At 35.4% G+C, this 21284-nt stretch overlaps 1 protein-coding gene across 3 annotated transcripts in view; it reads right to left on the bottom strand.

Annotated features, from left to right (window-relative positions):
* The window catches only part of LOC120329620 (dnaJ homolog subfamily C member 13-like), a 55695-nt gene that overhangs the window by 28894 nt on the left and 5517 nt on the right, over nucleotides 1–21284 (bottom strand). For all 3 annotated transcript variants that reach the window (XM_039396334.2, XM_078118446.1, XM_039396335.2), the window contains exons 5-29: nucleotides 20013–20102; nucleotides 19420–19470; nucleotides 18571–18777; nucleotides 16818–16913; nucleotides 16309–16467; nucleotides 15707–15858; nucleotides 13434–13528; nucleotides 12378–12483; nucleotides 12042–12141; nucleotides 11597–11704; nucleotides 10291–10446; nucleotides 9454–9561; nucleotides 8893–9039; nucleotides 8247–8342; nucleotides 7960–8016; nucleotides 7204–7364; nucleotides 6770–6815; nucleotides 5905–6012; nucleotides 5499–5602; nucleotides 5216–5375; nucleotides 4202–4264; nucleotides 3667–3876; nucleotides 2668–2870; nucleotides 1825–1909; nucleotides 1427–1526 (exon numbers count right to left, since the gene is read on the bottom strand). In XM_039396334.2, coding sequence (XP_039252268.2) covers nucleotides 1427–1526; nucleotides 1825–1909; nucleotides 2668–2870; nucleotides 3667–3876; nucleotides 4202–4264; nucleotides 5216–5375; nucleotides 5499–5602; nucleotides 5905–6012; nucleotides 6770–6815; nucleotides 7204–7364; nucleotides 7960–8016; nucleotides 8247–8342; nucleotides 8893–9039; nucleotides 9454–9561; nucleotides 10291–10446; nucleotides 11597–11704; nucleotides 12042–12141; nucleotides 12378–12483; nucleotides 13434–13528; nucleotides 15707–15858; nucleotides 16309–16467; nucleotides 16818–16913; nucleotides 18571–18777; nucleotides 19420–19470; nucleotides 20013–20102 — 2968 coding nt within the window. The remainder of the gene's footprint in view (nucleotides 1–1426; nucleotides 1527–1824; nucleotides 1910–2667; nucleotides 2871–3666; nucleotides 3877–4201; nucleotides 4265–5215; nucleotides 5376–5498; nucleotides 5603–5904; nucleotides 6013–6769; nucleotides 6816–7203; nucleotides 7365–7959; nucleotides 8017–8246; nucleotides 8343–8892; nucleotides 9040–9453; nucleotides 9562–10290; nucleotides 10447–11596; nucleotides 11705–12041; nucleotides 12142–12377; nucleotides 12484–13433; nucleotides 13529–15706; nucleotides 15859–16308; nucleotides 16468–16817; nucleotides 16914–18570; nucleotides 18778–19419; nucleotides 19471–20012; nucleotides 20103–21284) is intronic.

Below are 21284 nucleotides of genomic sequence, written 5' to 3'. Positions count from 1 at the left end.
TAAGAAGAAGCAACCGCGAGTTACGTTGGACCCATTAAATTAATATATAAAGATATTTTAGAATCCGTAGTTGTTATGGATTGAATATTTTAGGTAACAGGATGATCATTATACGCTGAAAAGACGGCTCTTTTAACGAGCGCGGAATCGCGGTGGGTGTTACAGGCGGCAATGGGAATTTCCGATTTTGAAAATCCTGGCTGCGCGGCTGGCAGTGGTGGTCATCTATTCTCTATTAATTTATTTCTAATTTGAACACAACAATATGTTACACATATTAACAATATGGTTCACATAAATTAATATACAAATATACTGGTAGGTAGTAAAATACTCTAAGCTTAAATATTAGAATTTTTAAAGGCATAATGGATTTTCGATTGTTGTTGCTTGTTTCAGTTGCCTGTATTGCCAATAAATTTGATTACTCACAGAAAATATACACAATTATCTGAATACAAGTAGTATTTTTGTCAATAGACTTGACTGTTATCGTAATATCATGGTATCAATGATAGAAAGCGTCAGACAACTCCTTGGCTATCTTTTCATATGGTCATTTGTACAAAGTGAATAATTTTAATAAACTGACGTGTCACAAGTTGCTATTATTTTTTATTGATAGCTATAAACTATCAATTACTTTTTGTACATATACTGTTGGTTTGTGGCTTTATTCTGATATTTCTATTGAAGCTTATTTCCTAATTTACTGGGTTTTAATAAACTAAAACAAAAATGTGTTATTTTCGATTTTAGAATGTATTCGGAATTCCAGATTCGAAAACATTATTTTAGAATGTATTCGGAATAGTTTAGTATTCGGAAATGGCCATCCCTGAATTCACGGAGGAAAGGAAAGTCGGTAAAACGACTTAATCAAATGGAGATCACAGTTCCACGTCCGGTTACCAACACATGTCGGGTATGGAATCAGTTATTTGTTTAAAATGCATGGACTTCATGGAGGATCAAGCAGTAACCGTCTACCTGTTGCTTGAACCACCCTGTGGCGGCGAGGATGTATTCTTAATGCCTAGCTCGATTTTTCTGGTTTTGCACTACCTACCCAATTTCTTACAGTGGGTGAAGTGGTGGGCAGAGGAACGTAGCCAAATATTGCAATCCACCATTCCATAACCTTATACCCAGGGGTGGGATTCAAATCTTTTGTCAGCAGGTTCTTTCACAAAAGCCGTATTTTTCAGCCAGTTTTGTTACAAACAGAACAGTAACCAGTAATTCTAACTGGTTCACTGATCTCATAAAATTCCTTTAGACGGTTCTATAGAACTGGTGCGAACCGGCTGAATCCCACCACTGCTTATACCTCATATTTATATCAGTTCGGCAGCTTGATTAACCCCTTAGTCAGTGCCTTGAGATGAACTTACAAATAAAATAATAAAGCACAAATCCCACTTACCAGTTAAATACATTCTAGAAAGCATAGGATTATCTTCAATGACATGTTGCAATACAACTGCAGTTTTCTCAACAAGTATGGGGTCAAAGGTCAAGAGAAGCTATAAACAAAAAGTAGAGGTTGAAATAGATTAAAACTTCAATGTTTTCAGAAAGAAAACGTCACTAACAGAATTAGCATGTCGTTCACAGCATTGTCGCAAAAATGAAACGGCTTTGGAGATCTTTGAAGTGACAAATTCACACATTTTCCTTCACCCAAGACAGAAATCAAAAAAATATTGATAAAAATTTAGGCAAAATAAGACTGCTGAATTGGTTGTTAAGAAAGCTTGTTCTTGAGCAAGGTTCCCGATATTGAATTCAAAATAACCTGAGCTACGAGAAATTGAATAATACCTGCACTATATGAGGAAGACACACAGTTTCACTCAACAACCTTTTTGCTCTTGGTAGTGGACGAATCACAGCATTGTCTGCATCCCTGAAATACAAAAAATATTGTTACAAGCGAACATATCGATCAAGAATTGGACTAAGGAAGCAATGGATGTTTGCTAGAGTCTCAGCCCAGGTTTTATCACCAGACCCCGAAAACATTGCTTTTGAAGAAGTCTGTGAAACTCAAAACCAAGTTTTTTGGGTGAAGTTCTGGGCTTCCAGTACTATATAAAGCAGCGATTCCCAACTGGCAGCCCGCCGCCTCCAAAGGTGCCACAGACCGAGTTTCAAAATGCTTGACCCAAAACTAATTTTACTTTTTTCTTGATAAGAAAACTTCTGTTCTTCGTAGTTTCATTACTTGATTAGGTTATTTTAATGGTGTTTTCACTTTTCGAGCATGATCTGTTTTAACATAATGGGATTTGGAATCTATCAATTAAAATATCACTGTGAATACCCCTGAAGTGATAAACAGGGGGCGCCCATGAGTGCTAAAAGCATCCGAAAAAAGGCCATGAGCCCTAAAAGGTTGGGAAACCTGATATGAAGTCATACTACTTGCTGCCTTCTAATTTTAAAGTTGTGAAGTTAAAGTCGACCCAAATAAAATTTCTTGTATAGTCAGTCCACCATTGCTAAATCTAGTTTAATGCTTATTATGAGAGTGTTTCGTGAGTTGATGCGTATTTGCTGGTCCACATTTTTTAAATTACCATTTTGTCACGAAATGTCCGAGCATATGGTATTTTAAAAGTACTGACAGCTAATTTTACAAGCTAAGGCTAAGATAGGCTATACCTGCTTGGATAGTAATCACAAATAGTGATTAGCATGTTTAATATTGTTATAGCAAGATCTGTTTCATTCATAACTGCTTGACCAGTGGCCATCAAGCACCATTTCAGTTGTCGGATTGCATGTAATGGTCTCCATCCATCCATTCCTTGTGCCCAGCATCGGCTTTTAGGTGTCAGTGTGCCATCTTTCCAGAAATCTTTCATCTAAAACAGAAGAATTTGTTACCGAAATCAAACTGAAAGCAGGCATATTTACAACAAAGCAATACTAGGAAGATGCAACATCTCCACTACCAGACTACATTTCTGTTTAAAAACATTCCGATTTCACCGAAAAAGTAAAAAAAAGATGAAGTCAAACTTTTTTCAATACAACAAGTAGCCAATCCTAAGAGTAGAGAACATAATTTTCCAAAATTGGCCAATTTGAAAATTTTATCACAAATCAAACAATATTTTAATAAATATAAATATATTGTCCTCAAATTCCAGAATAGTTATCATGGGAATTCAAGAAAGAAGCAAACACTATATTAGGTGGTCATTAGTATCATGTAGTGTTGAAACGATTATTAAGTTAACAGCTGATGTAACTTGGCAATATACATAAAAAGTTGAAAGTACATAAATTTCTAACAAAAAGCTCTTACAATAATAGTGGTAAAGGTAGCCAGCATTTAAAAACCATTTTTAGTCAAAAAATATTCAATATTAAAAGCTGATAAAGTGTCATTAGTAAAATAATCGGACCTCCTGAAGTATGCGCACCAAGATGGCGCACAACCTGAACTCAGGTAGTGTACCAGGTTAGGGTTCAGGTTATGCGACATCTTGGTGCGCATAATTCAGGAGTACCAAATAATCATTCAAACAGTCAAAGAGGTCTCGCCCACCCCTTTGGGATTATATTTTATAATTATTGTTCGTTTGTTTATTTTTACTGCAACTCTGGTGAAATATTCAGCAATAAACCATTATTTATTTATCTCTACCACTATACCTCATTGAAACTGTAAGGTCCAAGTCTCTCTTTTTCCTTATTTCCAAAATACCATTCTTTCTCTGCAGCTCCCGCTACCATTTCATCTGTTCCTTCAATGACGTTGGTTTGTGTCGGAACATAAGCTCGTGTTGTATGAAGATGGGCAAGACTCAGTAGGTCAACAAGAATTCGGATTGCATTTGCATCGAGTGCTTCTTTAACGTTTTTCTAAAAAAGATTTTTAGTTTGGGTTTGCAGTTGAAGGGACGGGGTATATATATCGTTTTTCTAAAATCAAAAAAAAAATTTAAAAAAAAATTTTCTTTTTTATGTAAGTAGCCATATATAAATTATCTATTATTGCATTAGAGACATGGGTAACATATATTGGCTTTTTCTCTTCACTTACATGAATATAAAAGTCTTTTTTTTTTCAATACAGTTTACTAATCGTATCGAATTCTCATTAAAACTTTGTTCACTTTCATACGATTTTGTTAGAATTAAATGGCACTAGCATACCATCATAATACCAACGAAATTTGTCACATACCTTATGTTTTATCAACTTCTGGATGAACAAAATCAACCTGTCACGTTCAAGGCGATCTGAGCACTGAAAATGAAAGAACATTTCAACAACAATCCATCATTTTCCATGGAAATTCCGGGGCTCCCGAAGTATGCTAACCAAGATGGCGGACATCGGAATGTAATATGTGTACTAGGTTAGGGTTAGGCCATAATTTTAGGTATAAATACTACGGGAGGCTCTTGGATAGTCTTCGAACTGATAATAGGACTAAAATAAGGAAAATTGGAAAAAAATTATCGCCTAACCCTAACCAGTTACCCAGGTTACGTTCCGATGTCCGCCATCTTGGTTCGCATACTTTGGGAGCACCGAAATTCCAATATACAATAAATTGATAGAGCAGTATGGTTTTGATGTTAAATACATTTAGCACTCCCATTATAGGCCATACAAGAACCGGAAATGGCCAAAACCAAGTAGTCTACTTCTATGAATAGCATACATTCTGAGAAATTATGTAATATTTTCTGAATAAATCTTCCACAAAGAAATTGGCAGAAATAGTAATCTGATAGTAAATGAATTTGGTAATGCATAATAGCTAAAATTATATTGTTTATACAACTCTTATCAGCATCAGTTTGATGCAGTCAATTCGCATGTGACAATCAAATGTCAATGCACGTAATCAGGGGCGTGGCCAAGAATTTTCAAAGGGGGGAAAAGGGGGGGTTCAAATTTCTTAATGCCAAGTTAGGACCAAACTGGTAGCGGGTCCGGCCGGATCAAGATTCTTGATGAGTCTGAAAAGCGTTTCATGCTATGAAAAATTGCTATAGATTATACAGAAAAATGCTTTTTTTTACATTTCAAAAGAAGGCTTCCAACCCCCAACCCTACCCCCCTGGCTACGCCACTTCTTATAATGGTGATTTTTTTTTAAATCCCCTATCCTAAAATCTCATATGTCCTGAATATAATTTTTTTCAGACATTCCTGACTACCCGACTATAACATAACACAAAAACCAACCCTTTCCAGCATCCCAACAAGGTATCTAGTATCATTGAAAGGTCCGATCTCTTCCCAACATCTCCCATATACAATGCTCATTGCTTGCAAACACATGCACTTCATGGCTGTCTTCGGTGTCAGTAAGAAACGATGGTAAAGATCATTGAAAAATTCATATCTGTAATAGAGCATAGAATTTTAAGAAAAACTTTGGCCATCGGACAGCGACATTTGGTGCTGTAGTTAAATACAGGAACAATTTACGTCGATATCTGTTATAACCAAATACAAAGCAACTCACGATCTCTTGATGGCGCCATTCTCTTCATTTTCATCTTCCTCAAGAAGAAGTCTCAAATAATAATCTCCGATCTTGATTTCTTCGGCCAAACATTCATATTGAACCTAAAAGTAACAAAACATCATCTTTAATATTTAGCAAGTATTTAAAACATTCCACTATGTTCATGAATTCAGTGTTACTCCTAACAAAGCTCGAAACAAACAGTCTTTTCGTGAAGGCTTAAGATGGAAGATGGAGACTACAATTTTTTTTACATTCTGAGTGAGGTGACAACTTCTTATATTTCTACAGACAGATTTAAGCCTGCAAACTGGGTTTATTAAAGCAGAGAAAACCAAAATATCCAGAATCTGTGTTTTGGCATCCATGCTGCTATGAACAGTCCAACTAAATCATGATTAACCTCAAACTCTTGATGATTCCAGGAAATTTCAATACTTTGACCAAGTTCTTTGTCAACATTAAAAGCTCTCATTTCGTTTTCAAGGGCGTCCCGCAGTTCTTCTCGTGTCTGTATGGAAAAGAAAATAGTTCAGTAATTTTTACTATATCTTATCTCCTATACTTGAATTTATTTTCAAATTGCTTCCAGCTTCTTTTCTTAGGCTTATTGGAAAATTATTTTATATAATTCAATTACCCCAAATTATCAAATAGGATGGACAATGACAAAACCAGTAAAATTCCAACTGTTTTAAAAATACCAGATTCATACCTATCGTTGGATATTACTGGGCCTTGTTCGAAATGAAAGGCTTGCATGAATAAAAGTCGAAGTCAACAGTCTATGCGTCTCAAACTTAAACTGGTTAACTATTCCTATATCTGACACGGTCATGTAACTGGACGAGAAATCGTGGCTGAATCGAAGTGATAAGGTCATTTTACATGCTGTCCCCCATGGGTAAACATAAAACGGGGCTCCCGAAGTATACGAACCAAGATGGCAGACATCGGAATGTAATATGTGTAATAGGGCAGGGTCAGGCCATAATTTTAGGTATAAATACTACGGGAGGCTCTTGGCTAGTCTTCGAACTGATAATAGGACTAAAATAAGGAAAATTGGAAAAAAATTATCGCCTAATCCTGTTACCCATGTTACGTTCCGATGTCCGCCATCTTGGTTCGCATACTTCCGGAGCACCCATAAAACCCCTATTATATCTTAAAGAATCTTAAAATCTCCAGAGATCACTATTTCTCAAGTCATTGGTTACTAGGTAGATTAGAACCAGAAAAAATGAAGAGAAATTCATTATAATTACCTTGTAGTTCCAAATCAAGTTCGGCAATGAATGATCCATGGTGAATCTATAATAAAGAAAATGAAATCAGAACAACTTCAAACTTTTAAATAAAGTTCTGTTATTGGTAGACAACCGACGTTTTTATAATGCAATTCAATTGCAATTTATATATATATATATATGATATGTCCATCTAAAAAAATGCAAACTTTTGGGGAAAACAGTGAGCCTAAGCTGTATAGAAATTATGGAAAAATTACAGCCCTCTAGAAGATATGGACACCTCTAGGAATCGAAAATTTGAAAAGGGTCATTGGGTAAAGAGAAAAACAATTTTGGCGCAGACAACAACACGAATAACCTAACAAAAACAACAAAATTTCAACAAGCCATCTGTAAACATACTTCAAGTCCAGCAATCCTGACGAAAAAATCCAAAAAAAGTAACTTACTGGTAATAGAACAACGGCCAATTTGCCTCAGATTTGATTCTTTGTCTTCGTTTTCTTAACACTATGGGCTTCTGCTGAGGCTGCTCCTTTCTTGCTATTCCCATCTGATCTCTCCAATGAGTTAGAAGAATGTTCGCTTTCTTTGAGACAACTCTTTCAATCTGTGAAAAAGGAGTTAAACTTTGTAGATCTGTCGTAAAAAGGATAAAACTGAGATTTTTCAGGAAATTTGCGAAACTGACTTTTGGCCACAGAGTGAAGCGCATATATACCAGAGATCTGAACAATTGCACAGAAATATCTAAAAACAGTTTCATCATTTATCAAGATTAAATCATCAAGTTTGTACTATTGGCATATGTGTACTATTATGGGTACTCCTGTGCCAGGTTAGGGCACATTTTTATTCCAATTTTTCTTATTTTAGTTCATTTACGAGTTTGGGGACTGTCTGTGTTATCCAAGTGAATATACCCCCTGCTCAGTCCCTTCACACAACTTGACATAAAATAGGCGAACAAAATTAGTTACCTCATATTGGTACACACACTTCTGGAGTGCCCTATTATGTACTATACTATAGGCGCATGCTGCATTAACATGTGGCCTGCCAACCAGCACTATGTCATGAATATGATTTATCAAGTTCATCAAGCGCAAAAACTTGCACAAAACAAGTGAACTTACAAAAAAGACTGAATAATATAATTATTTGGATAAATCATCAATTTATGAATAACGCTCATAATAAAATACCTGTTTTAAATTCTTGTCTAGTTGTTTCCATTGAGACTGCTTTCCTTTAGTTTGATCCTGCAATTAAATTCAGATTTGAGTGAGGCTAACATGTTTCGCAGACTCTTTAAGCCTTGCCCCCTTTTTAGAATAATTTTTACCAAGTCACCCCCCCCCCCCCCCCCCCCCTACCTTGAAAATAACTAGCTAACAATAAGTTACAAATAAAGGATAGTAAGGCAAAAGAACGTTAGGCCATACATCCCAATACTTGATTCCTTCTAAAAATAAATTAAATAAACACTCACGATAGCATGTTTCAAGTTGTCTCTTATATTGATCAGATCCTGCTCATTCTCAGGAACACTGTCTTCTGAATCCAAGTAGGCAAGAAGGCCTGCAGGCTGGAAAAAAGTCAAATAATATTTTTGAATTGATAATTAATTTTGCTTGTTATTGACTTACAGTTTCATTTGAATTTGATTAGTAAAAAATCTGAATCCCGGTTTGAGCCCAGGTCTATTCGATTGTTAGGACAACATACATAGGTCTCACCACAAGCACTATGACATCAAACTCACCTACAACTACTACTATGCAGCACAATTTAACTTGGATTAGTAGATTATTTTGCAGCTATTCTGACAGTTGGTATGGATGATGGATTGAAGGGCTACTGGCCTTCCTACTAATGCATCTATAGTTAGGAATTATTATACCTAATCTGGACTGGTTCGATAGGTCATTGGTTTTTTATATGACTGAATGTTCAGTCTTTCTATTACACGATAGATATGAAAATCCTATATTAGCATATGTTTCGATGGTTGCCGATGAATTTATTTCAATATGGGACTCCTTCACTTCTACATTAGAGAAAATGACAGTATTTTAACAATTTCTCTCTATAAAATGTTCAGTTCTAGTGGTTTTTATGCTAATACACATACATACCAATATTCTTCTCAGAAGTCCCATAGCAATAGGGTGACCAGTTACCCACAATCCAACAAGATGGCGGCTCAGTTGGCGATTGGTCAACATCCTCATGTCTGTTGATACAGTAAACATGGAAGTGTGCAGATGACGAGGCAGAGCTCCCTGAAACGGAAAGTTTACCATTGAGGGAAAAGGTATAAGAAGCTGGATTTCCAACTAAGTTTGCAAAACAGCAGAAGATTTAATGCAGCGACAAGAGCAAGAAATTTGATTATGTATTTTCACTCATGTGATCGCCTTCAAAAAAATACACTATCGGATTAAGATTTTATGCTAGTTGGGGAAATTTCGAATGTTGACAAGAGCCAATGTCTTGGTGGGCCGGATTATGGCCCGTGGGTCACCTGTTGCCCATCCCTGCTTTAGATTAATGCAGTCATCGTGAGTGGTACCCAGTACATTCAAAATTGCATGGTTAGAGATTCGAAACCAGTGTCCTTGAACTTTATCCAATTGCAGTTTTATTCTTGGCAAAGTATTTATATTTTTGACGATCCGAATTAATATTTTGCTCACCTCAGCAAGGGCCAAGTCTTGCATATGTGCTGCAGTCTCAGAGTCTCCTTCTTCTATAATTGCTTTCATGACCATTCCTGCTCCTTTTACTATTGCCATGGAAGGATGCTGGAAAAAGAGATGAAAGCTGTTAGAGTTAACATAAATATCATGCAACAATTTCCGAGGACAAGCCTACATATGAAAGCGCATATCAACTTTAGAAAAAAAGTACCAGTGTGCTCTGTTAACCCTCCATATCTATTGATCCTACAACAGAGTGACCAACAAAAATAGAACCAAGCTCATTTAGAACATATTCTTGAGAGAGCATTACTTTTGTGCAAAGCGTTGGGGATTACTGAAACGTTATGGTACAATCAAACTCAAAAACAAATTCAAGTTTTGTTTAAATTTTTAAAGACGCAGTTTAAAAACTCAGTTTTGTTTTTTTGGGTCATCCTGTATATCAGTGTATATGATTGATAGCCGAATAAAGTTGATTTAACCGAATTAAACATAAAACAGCACCTCCAGAGGTGGAGAAAGTTTTTTTTGCAAGAGCAGCAGTACAAAAATCTTTTTAGGCCACAAAGTGACATCACAGTTACTCTTCCCAATTCTCTAGGATAGTGTCAAATTTAATGGTGGCTGACATTGTTGAACCAAAGATAAAAATAACATTAATATTAATTTAACAATTTATAGTTTAGTTATTTTCAAATTAAATTTTAAAATTAATTTGGATTTTGTAACAAATTTGTGAAAAATATTCACAGCTCTCTCCAAGAGCAGGCGGTTTGTATGAAATGCTTCAGCGGGTCGCATCAAGGCACAAGGATGTAGTTTATACAATACCTGAAATAACTTGAATATGCTTCTACCCATATCTGCAACCATTTGTAAAAGTTGCTCAAAACATTTCCCGTCTGTTGTCTCACTGTGTGGTGCGCACAATGAAAATGTGAGGAAATCCAGCATTGCACTGATTACTAAAGCTCCTCTGCCTTTATTCTGGAAATAAAAAATTTAGAAACATTTTGAAATAGTTAATAATCGAAGATTGAACTGCATGTAGTTCAATATTCTATGTTTAATTAAGTTTTATTAGCTACTTCTGTGTATAGTGGATTTTAGCAGTAAAACCCTCTTTATTTTGCGTGCAAATATTGTGTGTTGCTTTGGGGAAAGCTTAGCATGCTAAGCAAGTCAACTCAGTGCATCTATCAATGACAGTGATAATTAAAATGATAAACAACTAGTTACAGAAAATCTGACTCACTTTCATATATTTTTGAGTTTATAATACCTAAACTATAAACAAATTTTCGAATATCTTGGGTCTAAAACCGTGCACCCACGACTTCAAACTCAGTGTGTAATAAATTAGGTGGGTGCCAAACTGGGAAGTAAACAAAGTCAAGGTTAAGTGTGAGGCTTTGTCTCACTAAACAATAACAAATGTTCCAGGTATAGGCTCCATTGCAATGGTTCTCAAACTTTTTAAGATGCCTCCCCTTTTTAGGATTTGTCACAACTCACACCCCTGACCCCACCTCGAAAAAAACTAGCTAACAATTAGCATGTTGACATTGTACAGAGGGTTCTAGAATCTATGAACTAACAGCACAAAGTTGAACTTTCAAACATGCTCCACGATAAAGATAATAAAGATACAAGAACAACAGCTCTAGGCAATCTCTAAACAATAGAGAAATGTAGTCAGGGAGACATTGGTAGGGTTAGTGTCTCACTGACAAAAATACACTATCCAGTTATAAGCTCCATAGCATTATTACTTATCGATCTCAAGTCCGGTGAGTATGTTGATAGGTATTTTTCTGTTTGTTTGTTTGTTTGTTTGTCTGTTAGATACACGCAATATCTCACGAAAGCGAGGTTAAATCTGCTCCAAATTTTGCATGTGCATTCATCATAGTTCGGAACAGAAGCCTATCGATTTTCAATGAATCATGTCGTATAATTAGCGAGTTATTAATCATATAGTGATGGGACACACGGTGTCACTATGGAGTAAGAGCACTGTTTTGGGGGATTCCCTAACCTCCGATCGATAAGTCTTCGGTCTCCGACCGATATTCTCGTTATAATATCATTAATACCTAGGCTTGATGGCCATGTTACAGTTATATTGTGAACTCACCACTCTTATTGCAAACTGGTCCAATAGACTTTGCAGAAATTGCTTCGATGACAAAAGAGATGATTTGTTCAATTGTTCTTGACGTAGGTCATAATCATCATGCATAGGCTGAAATAAAACAAGATTATGAGATAAAGATACTTAAAGCTTATGATCTATTGGACAAATTGGACGTATAGATGGGGTGCCCATAAAGTCCCTTTACAATTTCAATGTGGTTATGAAGTCAGTTCTCAATACATCTTAACCAAGTTTGTTGTTTTTAATCAGTAATTGTTTAAGTATTCTTAATTCATTTAATACATCTGTGAGGGCCAAAACAATATACGATATCGATAAATTCCCTTTGCAATTGTAAAATAAGACTTTATGGACACCCTATATATCTGGTTTGATCTTGTGTATTCAAGTACATCCTGGTTATAGTTTTATATAAAAGACTTACACATAGTAAGGTAGCGAGCATATCGCAAGCCGCATGCATTACTCCATCATTTTCACGCTTCAAGGCTTTCACAACCTTCATACCAAGCTTTTCTCGAAACCTAGGAAAAGGAAAAAAATAAAATTAAATTTTGGGAAGGATGGCTTATTGCTTGTGTGAAAAGAAACACCAGTACATGAAAGGGCTACACGACTGGATATGTGACTCATATTCAAAACATGCACTCCATGCAAACAAAATGTAAAAGTACAGCTCAAGGCGCTCCAGAAGTGCCAATATGGAGGTAACTCATCATTGGCCCGGCCACGCCAAGACCACAATACGTAATTTCCTTACTTAGGTAATTGAGTGAAAGCCATAAAACCAGCCTTTGATGCAACGAGACGTCTGACTGCATGAAACTGGGATTCCATTTCCATGTCTGATATGCTGTTTTGATCACCTGAAGGATTAAGGCAAACATAGAAATCAATACAGAATAGTATAGGGTGTCCACAAAGGTTAATAAACTTATGTAAAATTCCAAAGGAAATTCATGGATACCATACATTGTTTTGACTCTCACAGATATATTGAATAAAGTAAAAATACTTGAAAAATTACTGATTAAAAAACAACAAACCTAGTTAAGATATATTGAGAACTGACTTCATAACAAAAATGGGGGCTCCCGAAGTATGCGAACCAAGATGGCGGACATCGGAATGTAATATGTGTACTAGGTTAGGGTTAGGCCATAATTTTAGGTATAAATACTACGGGAGGCTCTTGGCTAGTCTTCGAACTGATAATAGGACTAAAATACGGAAAATTGGAAAAAAATTATCGCCTAACCCTAACCTGTTACCCATGTTACGTTCCGATGTCCGCCATCTTGGTTCGCATATTTCGGGAGCACCCAAAAATGAAATTGTAATTGGGACTTTATGGACCCCCGTGTATACGTCAGATTTGAAACTTGAGAGAAAACCATTATAACTTTGAAGCAATGGCAAATAATATTTAAATTTACGTTGATAACATAATTTGGCACAATAGTTAGGAATAAGGCTGCAGATACGGTCTCAATCAGCCATTGACTGGCTGGGTCCTGATATTTCAAATTGCCAAATTAGATCGTAACAGCTAGCAGGTTCGACCGGAAAAGGTGAGTCTTCAAGAATCTTATTAAGAGTCTAAAAAGTGTTTCAAGCTCGAAAAAATTGCTATGTATGTACAGGAAAAGGCTTTTTTGTTACATTTCAAAAGGGGATGTTACATTTCAAAAGGGGGGGGGGGGTGTTCCCAAACCGCAACCAATGCCAATATGAGACGTAATTGTACATTGCAATTTCAGGGTTATGGGGAAGTTAAAAAACATAGAAAATTCCAAAATAATCAAAAAAGTCTAACCTTCTTTCTCGAGCAAAGCATTTATTGCACCATTGATGAGTTTCTCTTTATTTTCTGAGAAGAATCCATCTTGTTTTACAGCCCAGAGCAATCCACTAAAAAATTATTTTATGATTTTATTTATAAGATGTTACTTTCAAAAGGTTGGGAATCATTGATATTGAAATTTTCAAGACAAGTACTAGAACTAGTCCATTTGGCGCTCCTGTAGTATTCGTACCAAGATGGTGCACAACCTGCTAACTTTAACCTGGTACACATACTATGTTCAGGTTGTGCACCATCTGGGTATGAATACTACGAGAGCACCGTCCATTTTATATAACTAGTACACATAATTATCAGTCTGAGGAAAGATTTTACAAAAGGTTACAGTTAGGGATGGGCAATGTAGAATAATTTACTATTCTAGAATATTCTAGAATAGTTAAATCGAATCCAGAATACCGAATCCTATTCTATTTTTATACTTATTCAAATAGTGGGAATTTCTACATTGCTGGATTTAGATGGTAAAAAATTGCAAATGTATTACTTACTATAAATGTATTATCTATTTGGAAATGTCCTGAACATTGGATTTCATTTGATACTAAACAGGCAGTTCCCAGGACAATAAAATTTAGGAATATTACAATATTTTTTGCCTTCAATTGTTCCAAATGTATGTAATCCCTAAATACTAATAAATACTGATATGCTAAATTAAGACACGCTTTACACACTTTAATAGTAAGCGGTTAAATACAAAATAGACATGTAACGGCGTTAAATCATTATTAATGTAAGTCTGCCGAGTATACTAAAACATACCCGCTGAGAACCAGCGTGTGGCCACTGCAACCTATGCGCCGTTGTAAAATATTAAATTTAACCACTATCAATTAAAATCAACCATTTATTCTGTGAGAGCAAGACACGTAAAACCAAGTTCCCGTAAACGCGATTTCGTACTTAGTTATTAGGTAATAACATCTGAAGACGAACTCATTTTCTATGATTATCGTTACATATCATTATCTACCCAGACTTGGCCCTACTCAAATTCAATACGTCACTAGCTTCGCCAGATGCGGCAACTTTTTTCAAAATTCATCGGCGACTAAAATACTACAGACTTCCGATCAAACGTGCGTCTATCTTGAACGATAGAAATGTTATCATTAATCATTATCTACCCAGACTTAGCCCTGCTCAAATTCAATACGTCACTCTCTTCGCCAGATGCGGCAACTTTTTTCAAAATTTATCGGCGACTAAAATACTACAGACACTCGATCAAACGTGCGCCTATCTTGAACGATAGGAATGTTATCATTATTCATTATCTACCCAGACTTAGCCCTACTCAAATTCAATACGTCATTATCTTCGCCAGATGCGGCAATTTTTTTCAAAATTTATCGGCGACTAAAATCAAACGTGCGTCTATCTTGAACGATAGTAACGAACCGAAAAATATGTAATCTTTTGAGAGTGAAATTTAAATGTGACAGTTGTTCGCGTTTTGCGATATAACTTTGTATTTCGGAAAATGGTATGATAAAATTATTCGTAAATAATATTTGATCTAAATTAATGGCGAGTAATGTTATAACATTTAACGCCCGGCTTTTGGTTTACGTGCATCATTTTTTGGGGAAAACTCGTAGGTCGCGAAAAATCATATAATTTAAAATGAGGCAAGGCACGTCTGTAAACAATTAAAGATTGTTGCATTCAGATTATCGGAATATCACCAGTAAGTAACGTTAAGATTATCGGAATATCACCAGTAAATAACGCTAGCTAGATAGCAAAGAAGGAAAACGCAAAAATGGTGCAATAACGAGTCCTCGGCGTGAGGTTATATTGCCGACTTCTTGTCTTGAATATGCCGATTGAAATTACAGTGTTTGAGGTTGACCGATTTACGGGTTCTTTGCGAGCAGACGCAAGTTTAATGAAACGAGAGAGATTTCCACGCGAGAAAAACGCTCGTCTATAATTGATAAATTAGAAACCCGAAATACAAAAATTGACTCTTGGCGCCGGAGAGGCGGAAACCGAATCCTGTTATCGGATCCCGTTGGATTCGAATACTTTGGGATTCGAATCCTCCGGATTCGGTATTCTATATTGCCCATCCCTAGTTACAGTTGTCACCATCTCCAAAATACCGAATACTGCAGAAAAATGAGATAATATCTTCTAAAATGGGTCAAAACTCTCTACTTTAAATAAATTTCTTCCCCGAATGTTCACATATCTGACGACTATAATCCATCACTCACCTATATTGGATACAATTATTGAACCTAGACACTGCATCAGCAAAGTTTCCGGTTGGAGGTTGAGCTAGAAATCTTAGATGTAATGATTCAACGTCTTCTTCTACTGGGACGTACATTGGTCCCATCCTCTGCCCAAGGTTCGTTTCTATCATCTGAATGATAAAAATAATAAGACTGGATACTTGATAGTTTGACACATCATGCTAAACATTGGAACTATATTCATGTGTGGGTTCACAGGCTTGAATCATTTGAGTAGACATATCGCCCCTCTAATGGAGTTTTTCTATGAGAGTTCTGCGCACAATAGAAAACAAGACTTATCTTTGAGAAAAGCAACTGGCACCCACTTACAAATTATATGGATGTATACAATAGCCCAGATAGGGGCAGAGCCCAAACCATATTAATAACACACAGGATAAAAATCTTATATTTAATCCTCACGCCAAGTAGAGCACTAGGCCTAAATAATCAGAATTGTGGCAACAGTGGCCCAGTGACAGTGGCTAAAACAAAGTAAATTGGCAAAACAAAATATAAAACTCACACATTTTTTTAACCCCGTGCCCAACTTATAACAAACTCATAAAATATCTCACCTTCACACAAACATCCCTGTTGCCAGATGCTCTGACTCCGTCTAATAGAGTAGCAAGCAATGAATCTCTGTCTGTTGATAGATAATACCTTCTTTGTCCTTTGCAATATTCTATTGTAAACTTCTGAGGGTTTACAACGTCCCGCACAAGTGAAAATACCTGGAATTGGATAAATATTAACGTGAATATTAATTAACTAGAATGAAAACTTGACGATAGAGAAATAGAATAGATAAAATACTACAACAGAATTATACCAGAGTTTCTTGAACAGAAGTCAGGCGGATAGATGAGATGCATTGCGCCACAACATTTGAGAGTTGTGGCTCTACTCATCATTTGAGTAATCACATTGCATCACAGTTAGGGTATTGAGCCTAACAACGTTGGCATAACATTATAAAAATTTATAATTAAAAAGATTCCTACCAATTAAATAGAAGCTCCTTACTATACAGACTAAAAGCTGCAATGATTTTCCAAATAAATGATTTGTCCTAGTCACTCACCTCAGATAAAGGTCTCAATGTCACGATATTATATGTTGCTGGGTCTCTTTCAATGATACAGGATTCACTCAGGCATAACGTCCTTCTTACAGGCTCCTGATAAATAATGAGCAAAAGATTACAAATATTGAAAAATATGTGATGCCGAAAATAGAACTGTACCAGACACTTTTAGTTTCCCTTTTTTAAATTTGTTTTCAATCAACACATTTCGATACGAAAAAGAGAGAGATTATGTTTGACCTTGGATTAAAAGTTTAAGAATAGCCATGTTAAAATGGATTTTCACTTTTTCAATAGATTTTTCAAATGAGTTGTTTTTTCAAACAAGCCTCCCTCAGCTAAAAGCAATCCAACCACTCGTGTACAAAGAGTGAACTATAGCTATTGTTATTCGAGATGATATAACAGTAGATAGCAGTTAATGCTAGAATTTAAATGATTCAAGTCAAAACTGCCATTTAAAGCTTAGTGAAATTATTTTTAGCATAGGGATTCTTAATAGGGATTCTGTTGCTATAAATTATATTTCAATTGAGTTTTTTCCATACAAGAGCGTCCTGAACTAAAATTGGTAAAAGTAAGAGTATTAACATAACAGTTGCATGCCAAACACTGGTGCACTAACATTGAACAAGACTAGGTTTATCCAGGTTACATGAATGTCAGTTAATAGTGCTTGACATAAGAAAAACAGCAGCAAAAACTTTGGGCATAGAAATATTATTGCCAAGCTTCAACAATATGAAAGCCAAATGATGTAGGAAGGAAAGTATAGAAAGACTTCATAAGACACCTACTTCACACATATAACAAATATATTTTATAAATTCCCTCTGAAGCCTCACTGTTCAGAAAAACCAAATCTGATCGTCTACATTTGAGCACCACTTATCGCCAGACAAGCATCACTTATAGTAACAGTAATAATTTCAGTAGTGTACAACATAGATAGGAAACTTCACTATTTGATAAAAGTTGAGACTATAAAAAGATTTAACTATAAACCGGCTAGGACATGGGCGAGCAAATTACGCAGTGTTTCAACCGGCCCACGATCAGTTGAAAAAATCAATGAAAATAACGTCATAATGACCCCGATTGTTACATTGTTCTTCTTATTAATATATTAACGTTAGCCTAGCAGTTGTAAATAAACTTTTTATTCATCCTCTGGCCCAGTAACTATTATGTGTATGTGTCTGGCCCAGGTCTATTATGTGTAACTGGCCCACTTGGAAATGGAATTGCCGACTTCTGGGTTTGCCATTCATATGTCATGAAATTGATGCTTATTATTTGATCAAGTTTCACCCAATAGTGTGAAATATGTAAAAGGTAATTCGAGAGAATGAAGACAATTATATTTTTTTGATTGAAATAACTTTTACTTCATTTGGTTTGGCTTACATATTTGGTTTCAAACTGTATTTAAAAACAAACTAAAAGAGTCAAGAGTGTAGCAAGCAAAAAATTTTTGCTAGGTGCCAAATTTTTTTTGTATTATGACGTAATACAAAGCTTAATGATTCAAACAAGGCTAGATAAAAGCATCTAACAATATCTCATATCCTTTTTTTTCTGAGGGCATGATAGATCAGGGTCCCCTGGCTGTGCTTATGAAAAAAGCCTCTATTTATTTGAAACATTCTTGAATACAATGAATAAATTGTGATTAAAACAACCTATTTTTTGTGATATTTAAAATGAAAAAAATTTCAAAACTTTAGCCATTTCGACAAAGTCTACTCACATTAACTCTGTGCGTTATTTTCTGCACAGAAAATTCTGCAACGCTTGTTACTTGTTCATCGTCGCTAAATTTTCCAAATCGATAATTCACGAATTGATCGAATGAGATCGGATCTTTTCGTTTCTTAAGTTGAATTCCAACATTCCTTGATGCAGCATCTACACATGCTTTAATTAGTTCATCAGGGTTTGTACAACTGAATAAATGCTGTGAAATGAGAGAAATGAGTTGAAAATTAAATGGCCGTAGTAGTAGCAGTGGATAGCATAGTAAGTCAAATATTTGGATATTTTTTTTTTTTTTTATATGGCGCTCATTAACGCAATTGGCCCTGAATAAGCATATCTAATGATATGTAAGCATATAAGCAGAGTTTAAAACTCAAAAAAAAGTTGCCAGAATAAGGCTTGTACGCGCATAACTCTGATCGCACTAAAAATTCGAAACATACCTCTGATCGAATGACAATATGCTAATTTAAATTTAACAGCTACAACTCGTACGACATGTTACGATTCGTAGGGTCGGCTTATATGTGAGATATGCTGATATGTGAGGTACATCCTGTGTGAGGCGGTGGTGGGCATGGGATTTGATCTGCCATTGGTTATCACTGGTATGTAATCCACCACTATAATTCCATATAATTTTGAGGGCTCTTGGCATTTCAATGCCGATGTCTTTTTACTCACAGATTTGGGATAATAAAGAGTTTTGCCTTGGTTCGGAATTATGGTAGCTTTGTACGAAGCAATGGCTGCTTCTACAAAACCTTGTTTAGAGTAGTAAATATTACCAAATTTTTGAAATTTTTTCTATTTTATAAATAAAATAGATGTAATGACTCACCAATCTACTGAAACTGTAAATAACAGCAAATCCACCAGGATATCCTGAAACCTGAAAAAAGAAAACATGTGAATCATATATCATTTTTGCATTGAATTTGAATGTCTGAAACCCAGAAATTTTTAAACAATCCTACCATGTGCATTATATAAAGCAGGATTCTGTAACCTTTTTTGCATTGTGGACGGACCAAATTCAAAAAACAACAAAAGTACAAGGCTAAAAACTTATTACAACTCGTACTTATTCCGCAAAAACAACCCTACTGCAACCAGTTACCAGACACTCCCGCTCAGTGTTATTTTGTATCAAGTAAAAAAACAAGCAATCAAGCATACTTTTCATACAAAAGTATAGTATTCTAGTATTCTATAACAAAATACATAATTCTGGGATTTGTTAGCTAATTGATAATATTTATATTCATAAATAAAACTTTGTTCAGAGATGAGTCTCCTTTGCTTCTGTGTTAGTGCATGTAGCTTTTGCTATTTTAGTGGTTGCCCATAAGTTTGCTCAGAAATGAGAAACCATTGCCTTTGAGGACATGCACATGATTTTACTTTGAGCAAACACTCTTATAAAAAATTTACCTCTGTGAACCCTTCAATGTCTTTGTAGTCATAAGAAGCCAGAACTCTGCTTGAAGTTGGGTCGAGTTGATGAAGAGATCCTGCTCCAACCTGAGAAAGGGGAACATAAAGTGAATTGATTGTGAAGAATGAAATTCTGTCATATTATTATTGTTAAAAACTTTTTCCTATTCAAGTATCTTTTTAGCACAGGTCACATATGGACCAAGCAGCACAAGAAATATAAGACAAAGGATAGGTCACACAACCTCACAATTATAAACATTTGATTTGATCTTATTCAAGCATCGTTGTTACAAAGGTCACTAGTACAGATTCAAAAGTACAAAAAACAAATAAAGAATAGGCAGTTTGTCAGATGATACAAAAAAATGCATCAAAAATATAAGTTGTAAATGAAAATGTAGTTAGAGAGGAGTCAGATTTTGAATGGGACATAAGTCTTGAATAAGCGTGTCTGTTTAGTCCAACTCCCTTTTCTAATGACTCAACATGTTTAGCCGAAAAAGAATTAAAAAACAAGGTCAACCCAAAGTCTCTCAAACTGGACCCTCAAAATCGTTAACAAAGTGGGTCACTAGGGGCCATTTAAAATAAATTGAATGTGATTTGCCTAAGTCTTTGAGTGTAAGACCTTTATTCGTTTACTTTCGTTATTGGATTTCCTATTATCAATTGTGGCGCATACAAAAACTGGTGAAAACACATTAATAAAGCAAAACTAAGTTTTTAAATAGTAAAGCAGGGGGCACAAGTGTTGAAGTCTTTGATAAGGGACTTATCAACCACTGCCATAAGTCGGAGTTATTTTATTTGTTACTCGAATCAAATTTTTTTTATTGCATGCGTATGTTTTCCCAAAGTCCCGAAAAAGCTCAATTCTAGAAGACTTGTACTGCTATGTCATAAACACTGTAACAGCACTGCTTTCCCACACCAGTATATGTGAATGTGATATTTCACTTTTCGTTATATTGAATTAAGGCCGGCCTTATTACCGATTTTTTATATTCAAAATATTAGTACAATTTTATTACATAATTTGTAGCAGAGCTTCACCAACACAGTATTTCGGCATCTCTGTTCTTTATAGGTTCAATATCGTGATAGAGCATGCTAAACAGAGATATACTTGGCAAATATTTATGCTAGCAGCATAGAGTAATACGACAAAAAACATTCTAATTGCATCTGAATTACTATAATGGAAAATGCTTGCAAGAATATGCTTGAAGACAATAAAATTAACCACGACTAAATTAAATTAATTTC

Source organism: Styela clava, chromosome 12 (genome assembly GCF_964204865.1).
Source record: "Styela clava chromosome 12, kaStyClav1.hap1.2, whole genome shotgun sequence".
NCBI lineage: Eukaryota > Metazoa > Chordata > Ascidiacea > Stolidobranchia > Styelidae > Styela > Styela clava.
Note: the sequence above shows the minus strand (reverse complement) of the source record. Positions and strands in the feature narration are given on the sequence as shown.